At 39.6% G+C, this 15,810-nt stretch overlaps 1 protein-coding gene across 1 annotated transcript in view; it reads left to right on the top strand.

Moving 5' to 3' along the window:
* The window catches only part of CFAP95 (cilia and flagella associated protein 95), a 150,371-nt gene extending 143,903 nt beyond the window's left edge, over positions 1–6,468 (top strand). The window contains exon 7 of the mRNA XM_063081062.1: positions 5,927–6,468. Coding sequence (XP_062937132.1) covers positions 5,927–5,938 — 12 coding nt within the window. The 3' untranslated portion in view covers positions 5,939–6,468. The remainder of the gene's footprint in view (positions 1–5,926) is intronic.
* The last annotated feature ends 9,342 nt before the right edge of the window (positions 6,469–15,810 follow it).

Below are 15,810 nucleotides of genomic sequence, written 5' to 3'. Positions count from 1 at the left end.
CTGTGGCCTGTAGTTGTTTTCCAATCTGTGGAGGATTTATAGCAACCACCACCACTTAAACGATGCACCAGAACTAACTTGCTGTCTTGCCATTAATTTTCTGGCTGGGAAAGACTTATTGTTGGGATCGGAACTTAAATGCTGTGACTGAGCTAAATTGTCACCTTGCCATTGTTTTGTAGCCTAGCTTAGAGAGCAAGTCAGACCTTGAATTTGACAGATGGTAAGACAGTACCATCTACCCCAAATATTGCCTAACTTTTCAGAAGGTTTACATATACCCTGGAGCCAAGTTGTCCAGGTTTGGAAGTTGGGGGAAGCAACAGTGACATGGGTAAGGAGCCAGACTTGAGTGTCTTAAAGGTCAATGGCCAGCATGCAGAATTTACATGTGTTGAGTCAGTTAACAGAGCTGGGAACTATAGGGGAGAAAAGGCTTTTCTAAACCCTTTTAAGGTCCCTGGCTCGATCTGAAAATCAAACTGACAAAAACAGGAGAAAAGCATGACAAATTTCTTTGATAAGTTTTGTGTGACATGGGAGATTTCATAAGGAAATAATGACAAGAAGAAAAATGTGTATTTTTTATGATAAGTCTGATGAACAAGTGGATCGTTGTGGAGAAATATAAGTGGACAAAGGGGGTCTGATCTAATAGTAATAAACTGGGGGGAACTTTGCAAGATCTGTTTGTTCCGATTCTTCTCTGTGACTCTTTACCTTCAGAGATAAGGATGCTCCTTTCCTCCTGGTATAGAGAGGGCACCTCTCAAATGAGAGTCTTCAGACCTGCTTCAGGGTAGGGTCAGAAAATTCTTTCTGGGTTTAATGATCTGCTTCAGGGGAGAAGGGTGAGAGAAGGTCAGAGGGACCTACCTACTCCTGTGCTTTTCTCAGGAGCTTAAAATCAGCTTAAAGTACTCAGTATGCCTGGTGCCGTATTTTGAAGTAGCTTGTTCTGAGCCTTATTCGAATCAGCATGTGCCAGTACTTTTAGTATATTTACAACATACCATCATCACAGTTTTGTATATGTGTGGCATGTGTGTGTGCGTTTGTGTATGTATACGCATATGTGTACATATGATTTTTATTACTTTTCTTTGGCATTTCAGCCTCCAATTGCTGAAATGACTTGCTAGAATTAGAACTGAGATCCCCTGAAAACAAGCCCAGTACTCTCTAATGTCTGCACTGTTGAGGCAGTGTGATTCAACTCTCAGTGATTAAGGAGACACTGTTCATTTAGCATGTGACTTTCTGGTGTCTTATACTGTGGCCAGTTTGTCAAATGGCCACACAATCTGTGGCCCACCCCAATCCTCCCAAAAGAAGGCCAGCACTGTACTTCTTTCATAGTCTGACCACTTTCTGCTTGATGTCACATTCATGTGAAAGCCTTGTTTTCCATGGCTTTTTTTGACCATTATTTTTATAAACCAGAATTAAAGTATTAAAGACATTAGGGTGCCGAATCCAAAGAGGCTCAAAACATAGAATGGTGACCAGTTTTTACTATTTTTTTCTATATTTTCTTTTTTTATTATTTATTATGCATATTCATGGGGTACAAAGCTGACCATCATACCTGTGCCCAAGATGTGATGATCAAATCAATACTATCAGCATGTCCATTACCACAAATTACAATTATTCTTTGTGCCCCCCATCCAAGCTCTCCTCGGACTCCCTCTCCCTTTCCCTTTTCTCCCCACCCCCAGCAACCCTTGGTATGTTCTCTCCCTCTGCAAGTCCAATGCACTACTGTGGTCTTTCTTTCCTTCCTTCCTTCTTCCTCTCTTAGCTCCCATTTATGAGTGAGGACGTGTGGTATTTTTCCCTCTGTGCCTGGCTTATTTCAGTTAGCATAATTTTCTCCAGCTTCATCCATGTTGCTGCAAATGGCAGAATTTCATTCTTTTTTATGTCTGAGTAGTATTCCATAGTGTCTATATGCCACATTTTCCTTATCCAGTCATCAGTCAATGGACATTTAGGTTGGTTCCATATCTTGGCTATTGTAAACAGAGCTGCAATAAACATGGGAGTGCAGGTATCCCTTCAACATGATGATTTCCATTCCTTTGGGTATGTACCTAGAAGAGGGATTGCTGGATCATATGGTAGTTCTATCTGTAGTTGTTTGAGAAACCTTCGTACCGTTTTTCATAGTGGCTGTACTAATTTACAGTCCCACCAACAGTGTAGGAGAGTTACCTTTTCTCCCTGTCCTCACTAGCATTTATTATTCTCAGTCTTTTTGGTTATGGCCAGTCTAACTAGAGTGAGATGATATCTCAATGTGGTTTCAATTTACATTTCCCTGATGATTAGTGATGTAGAGCTTTTTTTAAGTATATGTTGGCCATTCGTATGTCTTCCTTAGAAAAATGTCTATTCAGCCATGTGGGTTTTTTTTTTTTTTTTTATTGTATAGTTGTTTGAACTCCTTTTATATTCTGGATGTTAATCCCTTGTTGAATGTATAGCTTGCAAATATTTTCTTCCATTCTTTTTTTTTTTTCTCCAACCGGTAAGGGGATCGTAACCCTTGGCACAGTGTGGTCCATACCTCGCTCAGCCAGTGAGCACACCAGCCATCCCCATATAGGATCCGAACCCACAGGGCTGGCCCTTTCTTCCATTCTTTAGGTTCAATGTATACAAGTCAATAAATGTGATACACCATATCAAAAAAAATCAAGGACTAAAGTCATATGATTACCTCAATAAATGCATAAAAAGCATTTGACAAAATTCAACATCCCTTTATGGTAAAGGCTCTCAGCCAATTAGGTATAAAAGGAAAATGTCTCAACACAATAAAAGCCAATTATGACAAGCCCACTACCAATACCATCATGAATACCATAAGTTTTTACCCATCATGATGGGGAAAAACTGAACTTTTCTCTTAACAATGGGAACAAGACAAGGATGCCCACTCTTACAACTTTTATTTAACATAGTGCTGGAAGTACTAGCTACAGCAATCGGGTGAGAGAAAGAAATAAAGGACATCTAGACAGGAAAAGATGAAGTCAAACTGTCCCTGTTTGCAGATGACATGATCCTATTTATAGAAAAACCTAAAGACTCTACCAAAAAATTCTTAGGGCTGATTAATAATTTCAGTAATGTTGCAGGATATACAATCAACACCCCCAAATCAGTTGTGTTTATATTCTCCAATAATGAATAACAGAAAGAGAAATCAAGAAAGTAAGCCCATTTACAATAGTCACCAAAAAAATAAAATACCCAGCAATCCATTTAACCAAGGAGGTGAAAGATCTCTATGATCTCGTTTGCAGAATGAGAACTACAAATCACTACTGCAAGAAATTAAAGAAGACACAAAAAGATGGAAAGATATTCCATACTCTTGGATCGGAAGAATCAATGTTGTAAAAATGTCCATACTACCTAAAGTGATCTACAGATTCACTAGATTCCATGCAATCCCCATCAAAATACCAATGATGTTCTTCACAGAAAGAGAAAAAGCAATCCTAAAATTCATATGGAACAATGAAAGACCCAAATAGCCAGAGCAATCCTGAACAACCAAAAAATTAAACCTGACTTTAAATTATACTACAAAGCTATAGTAACCCAAACAGCATGGTACTGTCATAAAAATAGGCACTTGGACCAATGAAACAGAATAGAAAACCCAGAAATCAATCCACAGATTTACAGCCAACTGATCTTTGACAAAGGAAACAAGAACATACATTGGTAAAAAGACTGCCTCACCAATAAATCTGCTGGGAAAACTGGACATCCATATGCAGAAGAATGAAACTAGACCTGCACCTCTCACCATAGACTGAAATCAACTCAGACTGGATTAAAGACTTAAGTATAAGACCCGAAACTATAAAACTATTACTGGAAAACATAGGGAAAACACTTCAGGAGATAGGACTATGTAAAGACTTTATGAATAAGAGCCCCAAAGCACAAGCAACAAAAGAAAAAGTAAACAGATGGGATTATATCAAACTAAAAAGATTGTGCACAACAAAGGAAACAGTCAACAGGCTGAAATGACAATCTACAGAATGGGAGAAAATATTTGCAAACTATACATTTTTTACTATTTTAAGAAATACTCCACCCTCTGAAATGTTCCCTAGTTCTCTCTTTAAGTCCAGACTTAGTTTCTCCCTCCCATTTGTGCTTTTTGCATGTCTCTCTTTCGTGACACTTATCTGGTTGTCTTATGGCCATTTCACATGAGTTCTTGGAGAGTGGAAATCATGTCAATTCATCAGGGAACTATCAGTGTCTAAAACACAGTGGGCACTCAAAAATGCTGAAGGAATTAGCATAAAGATGTCTGTCATAATCATATGCTGGTATGAGCAAATGCATGGGTAATTGATAAAATGCAATCCGTATGATCAGAATGGCCTTGGCTAAAGAGATTCAGATAATTATCAAGTTTGTTTTACTAAGAACTCCAGTGGTAATCTTGAGAAATGAAAGGAGTTGGCAAAATTGGCCTAAGAAAATTTTACATTCTGTACGGCAAGCCTGAGTTTGCCAGAGTACCCATCCATTTGGCTGAAATCCTCCTTAAAGTAAAATAATGATGGCTCCCTAGCCAGAGCATCAATCAGAACAAACACTGCTCATGATCAGGAGACAGTGGACATTGAACAATGTAGCACAGTAGGTGTGATGCAAGCAGCAGGTGAGACTGAGGGTGGAAAAGAGGGCAATAAAGAAGAGCTAAGAGGAAAATTATTTTGAGGACATGCTTCACCAAAAATAAGCATTGTACACACCATCTTTCTTGGGTCCACAGTTCTTATACAGATTTGGTTATCTCAAGTGCCCATGGCGACCATGAACTTGGAGAATGACAGTGCTGAATTATATGTTTGGGAATAAATACTTAAAGTGATATAATTTGCTTCTTGGTGTTTGTCTCCAGCCCTCCTCACTGGGATTTCTTATTTTAGAGTATACAATTGTTCTATAAGTTCTCTGAAGGTCATGGATGATGGCTCACTTTATCCCTACTCATGGTGTCTTTCATTTATTTTATGGGCTTGAGAAATATTATGAATAAGGGACAGAACTGCATCATTTGTGTGTAGTCCTCTGAACACAAATTCTTTACATTTTTCTTTTCTTTTCTTTTTTTTTTTGTCGTTTTTTTCGTGACCGGCACTCAGCCAGTGAGTGCACTGGTCAGTCCTATATAGGATCCGAACCCGCGGCGGGAGCGTCACCGCGCTCCCAGCGCAGCACTCTACCAAGTGCGCCACGGGCTCAGCCCTACATTTTTCTTACAAGACAATTTCCTATCCCATATGGGGTGGACAGCAGCTGAACCAATGAATGAAAACAAGCCAAAAAAAAAAAATAAAATAAAATGCTGAAATAAATAACCAGAATGAGATGTGTGAATGACATTCAAGTTTGGTTTACCCATGGTGTGCCTATTTACAGTACCACAGATGATATCAAGTATTAACTATGCAAATAGATACTCTGTAGAACTGCAATGAAAATGAAAAAAATTAACGGTGGGCATCGATTTCCATGTTCCAGACAAAATTATAATTTTTAAAATTTATATTCTCTTTATAACAGCTTAATGTATATTAACAATACTATCTAGTTCTTAGAAAGTGTAGAAGTTGGCCCAGTAGTGTGATTTGTGACAAGAGAAGGCAAGCAGTCTACAGTCTTGGTGTACAGCAATGCAAGGAACAGATGAATGATAAAAAAATATGTAGTAACTCAACTCTGATTAGAGATTCTAGAGAAAAAGATGGTGAGAAAAAGAGGGTGATTCTATTCTCCTGAGTTTGTAATACAAATGAGCACTCTGTTTAAAAGTTAAATTTGAAATCTTAAAAGTATCGTCTGACTACAATTTTTACTTTCTAAATCTTTATCCTTCTAGAATGTTTTCTAAAGAGCATCCAGGACACCAAGCAGAGAAAAATAGGTGACGTCCATCAAGTCAGAGGAAAAGGGCCCTGGCTGCTCCAAATGTGCTCTTGGGTGGTCCCTTCTGGGTCTTGCCAAACCACTTATCCACTCCCACCCATGAATCCTGCTACTCCATCCAGCTACCGTCACTTCCTCACACTGGACTGCACTTGCTGTCTGCACCGACTGCCCACTGTGTCTTCCCATCTGGCTCTGCATTCATCTGTGCTCGCTGTCCCATATTGCCCTTCTGTACCCCAACAGGCTGTGCCTTCGAAGCACTTCAGTAGACTCCATTGCCCTCTGGCTTAGAGTTGCCAGATTTAGCAAATAAAAATACAGGATAAATTGGAATTTCAGATAAATGGATGATGTTTTGGTATAAATGTGTTCCCTACCATATAAATACTTATGTTTCTCTGAAATTTGAATATCACTGTGTGTCTTATATTTTTTCAGGCAACCCGACTCTGGCTTCCTTTGGTTTAGGCAAAGGGAGCACCAGCAGGAGATGTAGGGAGGAGAGTGAGGGTAGAGTCTTTCCCTGCCCTGTTCCCTCTGGACTGGGTTGATGCATCCCTTGACAGAAGGTCACAGCTCCTGTTGGTCTGTCCTCTCCATCTTTGGGTTCCAGGAGCCTCTTCTCTTCCCCAAGTTCCTTCTGACCTAGGGGAGGCAAATACTTCTCCAACATGTGCACTCTTTGCCCCTTCTTAATAGTGCCCGGGTTCTGCATTATCCTTCATTGATTCCCTGCTTCTTTCTTACCTCCCACACTCTTTTAGTAGTACCTTTATTAAATGCTTCTCACATAGCTCATACTGAATATGCTATCTCTCTCCTCACTGGACACCTAAACAGATGACCTGTTAGAGATCTAGTCCCAAAGTTGTCTTTTGGACATTGACACCTTGATTTCTCATGCATTGGCAACATTGACTCTCAGACTCCTTCTGTGAGCCATGATGAGCTGCCCTCCCATTTCCAGGTGCTCTGTCACTGCCTTGTTTTCCTTCTCCTACCTCTAATTATCTAGGTATTTCCCAGGGTTGGCCTTTGCCCTGCTCCCTGTATACAATGTCTTGGGTTCAGCTGTCACCTTTACATAGAACTGTGATGCCATTCTTTTATTTACAATTTAACACCCATGAAGGAAACTAGTCACATGTATGACATAGTGCCTTGGATGTGCCCAGAGTGTGATGAGGTCCCAAGAAACTGTTAGGAAATAAAACAATGGTTGTAATGGTCAATTTTGTGTGTCAACTTCACTGGGCCATGGTGGCCAGATATTTGGTCAAACATTATTCTGGATGTTTCTATGAGGATGGTTTTGGATGAGGGTTACATTTAAATTGGTGAACTTTAAGTAAAGCAGATTTCCCTCCATAATGTGGGTGGGCCTCAACCAGTCAGTTGAAGGCCTTAGTAGAACAAAAGACCAACTTCCCCGAGCAAGAGGGAGTTCTGCAACAGGTGGCCTTCAACTTCAACTGCAACATTGCCTCTGGCTCTTCATGGGTCTCCAGTCCACCAGCACACCTTGCAGATTTTGGACTTGCCAGCCTCCATAATTACATGAACTAATTCCTTAAAATAAATCTCTCTTTCTGTGTTTTATATATGTTTTATATATAAGGGTACTTCAAAACGTTCGTGGAAAAATAGAATTAAAAAATAATATGAAATTTCCATGAACTTTTTGAAGACCGCTTGTATTTACATCCTAATGATCTGTTTTTCTGAGAATCCTAATACAGCAGTGCACAGAACTCTTTTTTGTGTGGCTGGGGTGGGGAAGGGTGGGTATGACACATGACAGTCACAAATTTTGCAAATGTATGAAATAGATTAGATTGACTACAGATTATAAAATATTTACGCTGGTCTGGGTTTAACTACACTTCTTTCTCTCCCACCTAGGAAAGCTTTTCTGAATGTCGGTACTGACAGTGGCGTTATTATATGTGTGCGTTAGTTTGCATACTTTTTTTCTGCAAGAAACAAAATTCTTAAACTGGTTTGAGCAAAGATCACCTTAAGATCTCGTATAAAGACATCCAGAGGTAGGCAGGCCCCAGTGTGCTGTCTGGGCTCTGGGATTCTCCTGCCTCTGCCCTCCTCAAACTGGCTGCATGACAGGTGAAGCTGTTCCAGGCCTCACGTCCAGACATGAAAATGTCCAGAGGAAGGAGTGTAGTTGTCTCCTCTAAAGTTTCTCAGGATCTGGGAAACTTTTTCCAGAAGCCTCAGTATGGTCTTGGTGGCCAGTTCTGGTTCACGTGCACATTACTAGAGCAATCCTGGCAAGGAGAATGCCACACTTAGCTTACACAAACCAGAATCTCCTTCTGAGCCATGAAAGGCATTAGCTTCCTCTGGATGCTCTTGGGTGGTTACCTGAGGCAAGGTGGGAAGGAAGAAAATGGCAAACAGATGTTGGATAGGAAATCATCAAAGTCCACCATAGGGGTCACCCAGATGTTGACCGCCTTTTCTTCATGCAAACAGATGCTATTGTCTCTCTGCAAAAACAAAACATTGTTTTGTTTTGTTTTTTAAAAAATCCAAACCATACTGAGTACATTGTTTTTTGAAAATGTACTTGTTACTGGGGATAGGCAGTGGCTGGTTGCCTCCTGGAGGCTTGATGAGGGAAAGCTAGGCTGGAGGGGCTTCAGGGTGCCAGGAGGATTCTGCCTGTCACGCATTCTAGCATGTAAGCCCCATGTCCTCATGACCTGCCTTCCCTCTCTCCTCTCATTAATGGGAAACCAGAGACTCTGGTGCTCCCCAGGCAAGGGTAGGTTGCTATAGTTGGAGGGGGTGCTACAGGCTGGAGCCAGGGTGGGGGGTATTCAACATCCTCTGACCCTGCCCCTCCAAATCACCCACCAGTCTCCTTCCACTTGGGTGGTGCACACCTGCTTCTATTGTTTCTTTACCAATTTCCCAGTTCCAGATATTTTGTTATAAGCAACAGAAATGGACTAATACAGAAAATTGGTACTAGGGAAGTGGGGTGTTGCTTATAACAAATACTTGAAACTGTAGAAGCGGCTTTGGAACTGGGGGTTGAGAAGAGGCTGGAAGAATTTGCAGGAGCAGGCTAGAAAAAGCATAGATGCTTGTGGTAGTTTAGAAGACAAGAAAACCAAGAAAAGTTTGAAACTTCTTAGATACTGGTTAAATGGTGGTGAGCAGAATGCTGATAGAAATATGGACAGTAAAGAACATACTAAGGAGGTCTCATAAAGAAATGAGCAGGAGATTTTTGGAAACGGGCAAAGATCACCCTTGCTATGAACTGGCAAGGAACCTGGCTACATTCTGTTTATGCCCCAAAGTTTTGTGTAATGTGGAACTTAAAGATGCTGAATCAGGGTATTTGGGACAAGAAATTTCTAAGCAAAATATTCAGGAAGCCCCATGGCTACCTGCAACAGCCTACGCTGAATTATGACTGTAAAGGCATGATGTAAAGCCAGAATTTATAGTTAAAAGGAAAGCAAAGTGTAAAAATTTGCAAAGTTTGCAGTCTGGTCATGGTAGAGAAGAAGAGAGCATTTTCAGGAGAAAAATGCACTGGTGCAGCCCAGTGACCATTTGCTAAGGAGACTAGTACAGAAAAGGGATTATCAAGAGAAGGGGAAAACCAAAAACCAAAAACCATGAAGGCATTTCAGAGATCTGGGAGGCTGCATCTTCCATTACATGCCCAGGGGCCTAGGGAGACAGAATTGTCTGGGGAATAGCCCTGAGGCACCCTGCACAGGCTCTCTGTGCAGGGCTACCTTGGGATGCTGCTCCCCATACCAGAACCCCAGCTGCTTTGGCTGCTCCAGCTGTGGCTAAATTGGCCCCAGGTGTGGTTGGACCTGCAGCTTTGGAATATGCAGGCCAGAAACCTTGGCAGCATCCACGTGGTGTTAAGTCTGCAGGCTGGCAGAATGCCAGAGCTGTGAAGACTTGGGAGGCTCCATCCCAATTTCAAAGGATGTTTGGAAAAGCCTGGGGACCCAGGGAGAGATCTGTTGTAGGGGTGGAGTCACTGCATAGAGCCTTCACTAGAGCAGTGCTGAGTGGAAAACATGGGGTCAGAGTTGTGGCAGAGAAATCCCATCAATGCCATGCCTAATGGAGCTGTAGAGGTGAGACTGCCATGGAGACCTCAGAATTGTGGTGCTACCAGCATGCAAAGCCAGCCTGAGAGAGCCGAAGCATGGCCTCAGACCAGGAAAGCCATAGAAGTGGAGCAGCCCGAGGACTTGGGGATCCAACCCGCATACCAGTTTGCAGAGAATGTCAAACATGGAGTCAAGGTACATGATTTGCCAGCTTCAAAATTCAGTGCCTGCCCTGCTGGGTTTCAGAGTTGTTTAGGACCTGTTATGCCATTCTTTTGGCCTATTTGTACCTTTTTGAATGGGAATATGTACCCTATGTTTGTCCCATCATTGCATCTTGGAAGTAGATAACTTGTTTTGATTTTGCAGATGGGACTTTGGACCTTTGAGTTGAAACAAATTAAGACTTTGGGGATAAAATGAATGTATTTATATATGAAAAGGACATGAGTTTTGGGGGGCCAGGGGCGGAATGCTTCGGATTGAAAGTCCCCCCAAAACTTAACCTCCACTGTAACTGTTGAGGGTGGGAAATCCTATTATAGAAACTGAAAGATGGGGCATTAAAGAGGTGATTAAGTTGATGGTTTAGTGCTGGTCATGGGCATGGTTCTGACGGCTCTGAAAGGAAAGCGTGTGAGGAGCTCCCTCTCTCTCTCTAATTCTACAGTCTCGCAAAGTGATACCTTGTGTCACTGAAGCCACCACCAAAGAAGACCTTTACCAGATGTGTTCCCTGGACTTTGGACTTCCCGCCTCAGAAACTATAAGCAATAAATTTTGTTTTCTTACATATTACTCAGTTCCAGGTATTTTTGTTATAAGCATCAGAAATGGACTAATACACCTCACATTTGAATATACATAGCTCTCTCCCCTTTTCTATTTCAGGAGTGAATTCACGTCCTTTTTCTTTTATCATGCAAGGAAGCTCTGTCTACTACTGTTAATTTGAGGACTTGGAAGCCCAGCTTCTACCTTAGTGGACTTATCAAAGTCATCACTCACCAGTTATTGATAAAAGAAATTTTCTTCATTTCATTACAAAGATAAAAGTCTATAAAACCCTTTATTTTCTTTGAAAAATGATATCTTTTTATTATTTATTTATTTATTTATTTTGTTTATTTCTGACCAGTAAGGGGATCACAACCCTCAGCATGGTGTTGTCTGCACCACGCTCAGCCAGTGAGCTCACCAGCCATCCCTATATAGGATCCAAACCCGTGGCCTCAGTTCTACCAGCGCTGCACTCTCCTGAGTGAGCCACGGGGCTGGCCCCCAAAATATCTTTTTTTCAAATGGTATTTTAACTAGTATTGGTAAAAGGCTACTTGTGACCTATCTCCCAAGTGATTGTAATGGATCAGAGTGCTGGGACGTGTGGTGGAGGCCTTCTAATCAATAGTAATCAATAAGTCCTGACCTCTCTCCTGAGTTTGAGTCTCATATGAACTGCTTATCTCCACCAAGCAGAAAAGGAAACTCATTATGTTCAATACTGAAGTCATCTTCCTTCCAAATTCGCCTCTCCTGCTTCCGGTTGCTATGAACAGCGTCATCATTCCCCACCAGCCACTTTAAATTTCTCTCTCCCTTGCTCTTTATATTAATCTAGCACTTCCCAAAATTTGGTCTGGGGATGTTAATAGGTGTTCCTGGAAGAAAAGTGTTCTGTGGCCAAATGATTTGGGGGAATCCCTATCTTGGAGCATTGCAATGCATGTTCAAATATTAAAAACCCTGAGAAATTCTGTAGAACAAAGAGCAGTTAAACCCTATTTCATCTAGCATTTCCCAGGTCTATTTCATCACAGAAACATTTTTTTCAGGAAATATCTATTAATATATCCTGCGATATTAGTATTTCATGGAAGAAAGTAAAGAGAACATTGATCTAAGCAATTTCTAAATGAGAGTGGAGGACAAAATTAATATTTATTGAGTGTCTAGTAAGTACCACATACATAGGTAAAGTAGATTTAAAAAAAAAAATACAGTTCCACTAATAAGAAAAACCCTAAATACTTCTTTTAGTAAACAGATTTAGACAGAAATTCAACTTCATGATGATGAAATGAAGTATAAATTTACCTTAAATGTTATGGTGATTGACATGTACATATTCTAGGTTTTCTCCCTTATCTTTCTCAACAAAAGCTAACTCTATGTACTTTAAATTCTCATAGCTGCTTGTGTCACATTTCACTCTAAGGTTTTCATCAAATACTGCTAGAACTTATGGCCTGTGATTTCAATTGTCATTTTAATGTAGGCATAGTATTTGTAGATTATAATTATTTTATTCTATATTGGAACAGCAAACTAAGTACTTAACAAGAGTCTTTTTAGCAAAACATCTAATGTGTTGAATTTATAGTGGTAAGTGTTCATTTATGGGAATGTGAGATTCTATAGGATAGGTTCTTAACCTCAAGAACCATCAGAAAAAAACAATTATTTAATTAAACTTAATTTAAGTCTATATGAATGAGTAGAATTGCCAAGTAGAAAAACAAATTTAAAGGGATTATCTGAAGCAAATTTGGAAAGACTTGGGAGAGGAGACATTCAAATTGTAATTGGAAAATAGGGAGAGATGAAGAGTGGATTAAAGTGATAGTATTTTTCAATATTGTATGCTTTGGATGCAATTGATGCACATTTTAATGAAAAATTTATGAAAATCCTCAATAAATTTAATTCAGGTAATATGGTGACAAGATAGTTAATATGATACCGGCGATTTATGAGACCCAAGAGCTGGTCACAGAAAAGCCCATAGTCACTACTTAAAAAAACAAACTGCGCAGTGTACATGGTGACTTTTTAAAAGTTAAAGTACATCAAACAAAGAAATATTTCTAAAAATCCCAAGCAAATACAAGTATAGAAATCTAAAAACATTTTTCTGTTTTCGACAGAAGAAAAGAACATAGGAAAATCATAAAGTAAAGAGTATTTCTTTCCTTCTCTTTCTTATAAGTAGTTTCAAGTCCAGTAGATTGTGCAAAGAGCTCTTTTATAAAGCAGGAAAATAGAAAAAGAAACTGTTGGCCTTTCTGGTTTTTATTGAATAATTGCAAGACAGTGGTGTGAAAAAGAAGAAAAAACTCAGGGAAATGGGTTGTTGTTAAGACGATAAATTAAAGCAGATGAAGTGAGCATGGAGGCAAAGTTAATGCCTCTCACTTCAGAGAAATCAGGCAGAGAAAATCATCTCGAGAGATTGCCAAACAGATGGCATGCTAAAGAGTCCTAGATTTCTCTGAAGATGGGCTTACCTCAATTGACATCCTGGAGTAGGGCAAGGAGTTTTTCTGAGTAGAGGAGAAATGGATTGTCTCCTCTCTCAGATGCTGCTAATGAAAGGTGGTGATTATTCATGGAAAAATACTAATGATGAAAATTTTAGACATTCCTAGACTTTTAGAACTCAACAGTAGAAAATGTGCATTGGCTGCTCAGCTGCAGGTGATGCCTGACTTAAAAGTGTTTGTGGTAAGAGGGCTCCCTGGAGAAATGGTTATTTCTAAGGGACGGCAGGGAATATACAAGACAGCCTGCAGCATCTCATCATCAAACATACTTTGAGCAACAAAATAAATAACATAGTATTTGATTATAATCCAAAGTAGAAAATAAATAATCTTGAGTCCATACTGGTGGAAATAAATAATTGAATAAATACACAAATGGGGGAGAATAGACAAATAATCTTCTATGCAGAAGAATTTCAAACAGTTTATGTAAAACTGCACCCTTCAGGAAGTGGAGCATAATTCCCAATTAGTTAAAGTGTTGGCCTCACATAGTGACTTTCTTCTAAAGAGTACCATATTTGGGTACCAAATTGGAGAATAAGAGCAATTTTACTGTGGAGAATCCTGACAAACACTGCCTCAGCCAGGGAGGAAGGTTTTCATCAACAGTGATCAGTTGTGTTGATAGTATGTGTCCTTGATACAATGTGACGAGAATGATGCTTTACTTCTGTGGTCTTCCTCTAAAACCCCACAACTCCTGTCTAATCATGAGAAAAATATCAGATAAATTTCAGTTGATGGACAATCTGTAAATTATCTGACCAGTCTTCCTCAAAACTTTCAAGCTCATTAAAAACAAGGACAGTCTGAGAAACTGTCATGGCCAAGAGGAGCCTGAGTATTGATGACTAAATGTCATATGATGTCCTGCGTGGGATCATGGAACAGAAAAAGGACATTAGGTAAAAATGAAAGGAACAAAGTGTGGACTTTAGTTAATAATATTGTGTCAACATTGGTTCTTTAATTGTGACAAATGAACCAAACTCATGCTGATAATAGGGGGAACTGGGTGAAGGGTTTATGGGGACTCTGCACTAGCTTCACAACTTTTCTATGAATCTAAAACTATTTTTAAAACTAAAAGTTTTTTTTAAACATAAAAAAAATGTGTTTGTGATGAGTGCTGGTACCTAAAGATGCTGGCTGAGAAATTGTTACAGAAAAGTGATATCCGATATTGGTAGCCAAGCCTTGTGATGTGAAACTTGTGAAATGAATTAAATTGCTTAGGTGAAATAGATTATTTATAAATGGTGAAAACACTTCTATACAAATTCAGTAAATTTGGTGGTTCCAAAAAAATCTGGTAGAAAAAAGAAAAGTCAGGAGGTAGTTGGGCTCCACAATGTAATTTCATTTATTAAAAGTTCAAAACATATAATTAAGGCAAAACTAATCTAGAATGTTAGAGGTTGACATGGTGGTTATCTTTGGGGGATGTGACGGGAAAAACACTAAGGATGCTTCAGGGAGCATAATGCTCTTTCTCTTGGTCTGGGTGGTAGTTACCACACTATGTTCATTTGTGAAAATTTATTGGACTATAGCTTACAATGTGTTCACTTTTGATATGTATATTATGTTTCAGTAAAAAAGAAGACAGTTGAACTTGAGAGTTAGCCAATGTGTTTTTTGATATTTATTTAAATATGGGCTATAAATAATTTCTGAATAGTAAACACTTTTCCCAGTTGAGGACCTTGTAGTGCTGTGTTGCTGTTAGAAATGTATGCTGTCCACTTATTTAATCACTCATTCCACAAGTATTTATTAAACAGCTAGGACTGGCAGCTGGAAGGGTCTGGCCTGTCTCTAAAACCATAGATTATATGGGAAACAGACCTACAAACAGACAACTGTAATATATTTTGATAACTGCTATAATAGGTATGTGTACAAAAGCAAAGGGATTCTAGAGATGTTCTTTGGTGTCTTAGAGGAGGCCAGCGAAGACTTTTCAAAAAGGAGGGACACATTCAGAGCAAATATAGATTTGGCTAAAAGAAAGTAGGTGTGGGTTCATGGGACAAGGTAGGCTGAGGAGGGAATTCCAGGCGGTGATAATGGTTAGAGAAAAGCCACAGAGGCTGGATGCATATTGGAAATTTCCTATAGTTTGGGAAAATGGCAGGAAATGACAGGATCTGAGGCAATAGAGGAAAGCAGGAGCCAGATCATGAAAGGTCATGTATCTCATGCAGAAGAAAAGACTTTATTCAGGGGGTGATAAGCTGTAAGCAGTGAATAACATGACAAGAAATATGATTAGAGAGGTAACTCAAAGGCCGTATAGAAGAATGCTTGGAAGGGACATGGATGGAAGTGGAAAGACCTCAAACTACCATAAGAATGCAGGAGGGAGATGATGAAAGTATGGACAGAGAGCAGGAGATTTAGAG

This window comes from Cynocephalus volans, chromosome 16 (genome assembly GCF_027409185.1).
Source record: "Cynocephalus volans isolate mCynVol1 chromosome 16, mCynVol1.pri, whole genome shotgun sequence".
Taxonomy (NCBI): domain Eukaryota; kingdom Metazoa; phylum Chordata; class Mammalia; order Dermoptera; family Cynocephalidae; genus Cynocephalus; species Cynocephalus volans.
The sequence above is the reverse complement of the archived record's forward strand: the minus strand, read 5'-3'. Positions and strand labels throughout refer to the sequence as shown.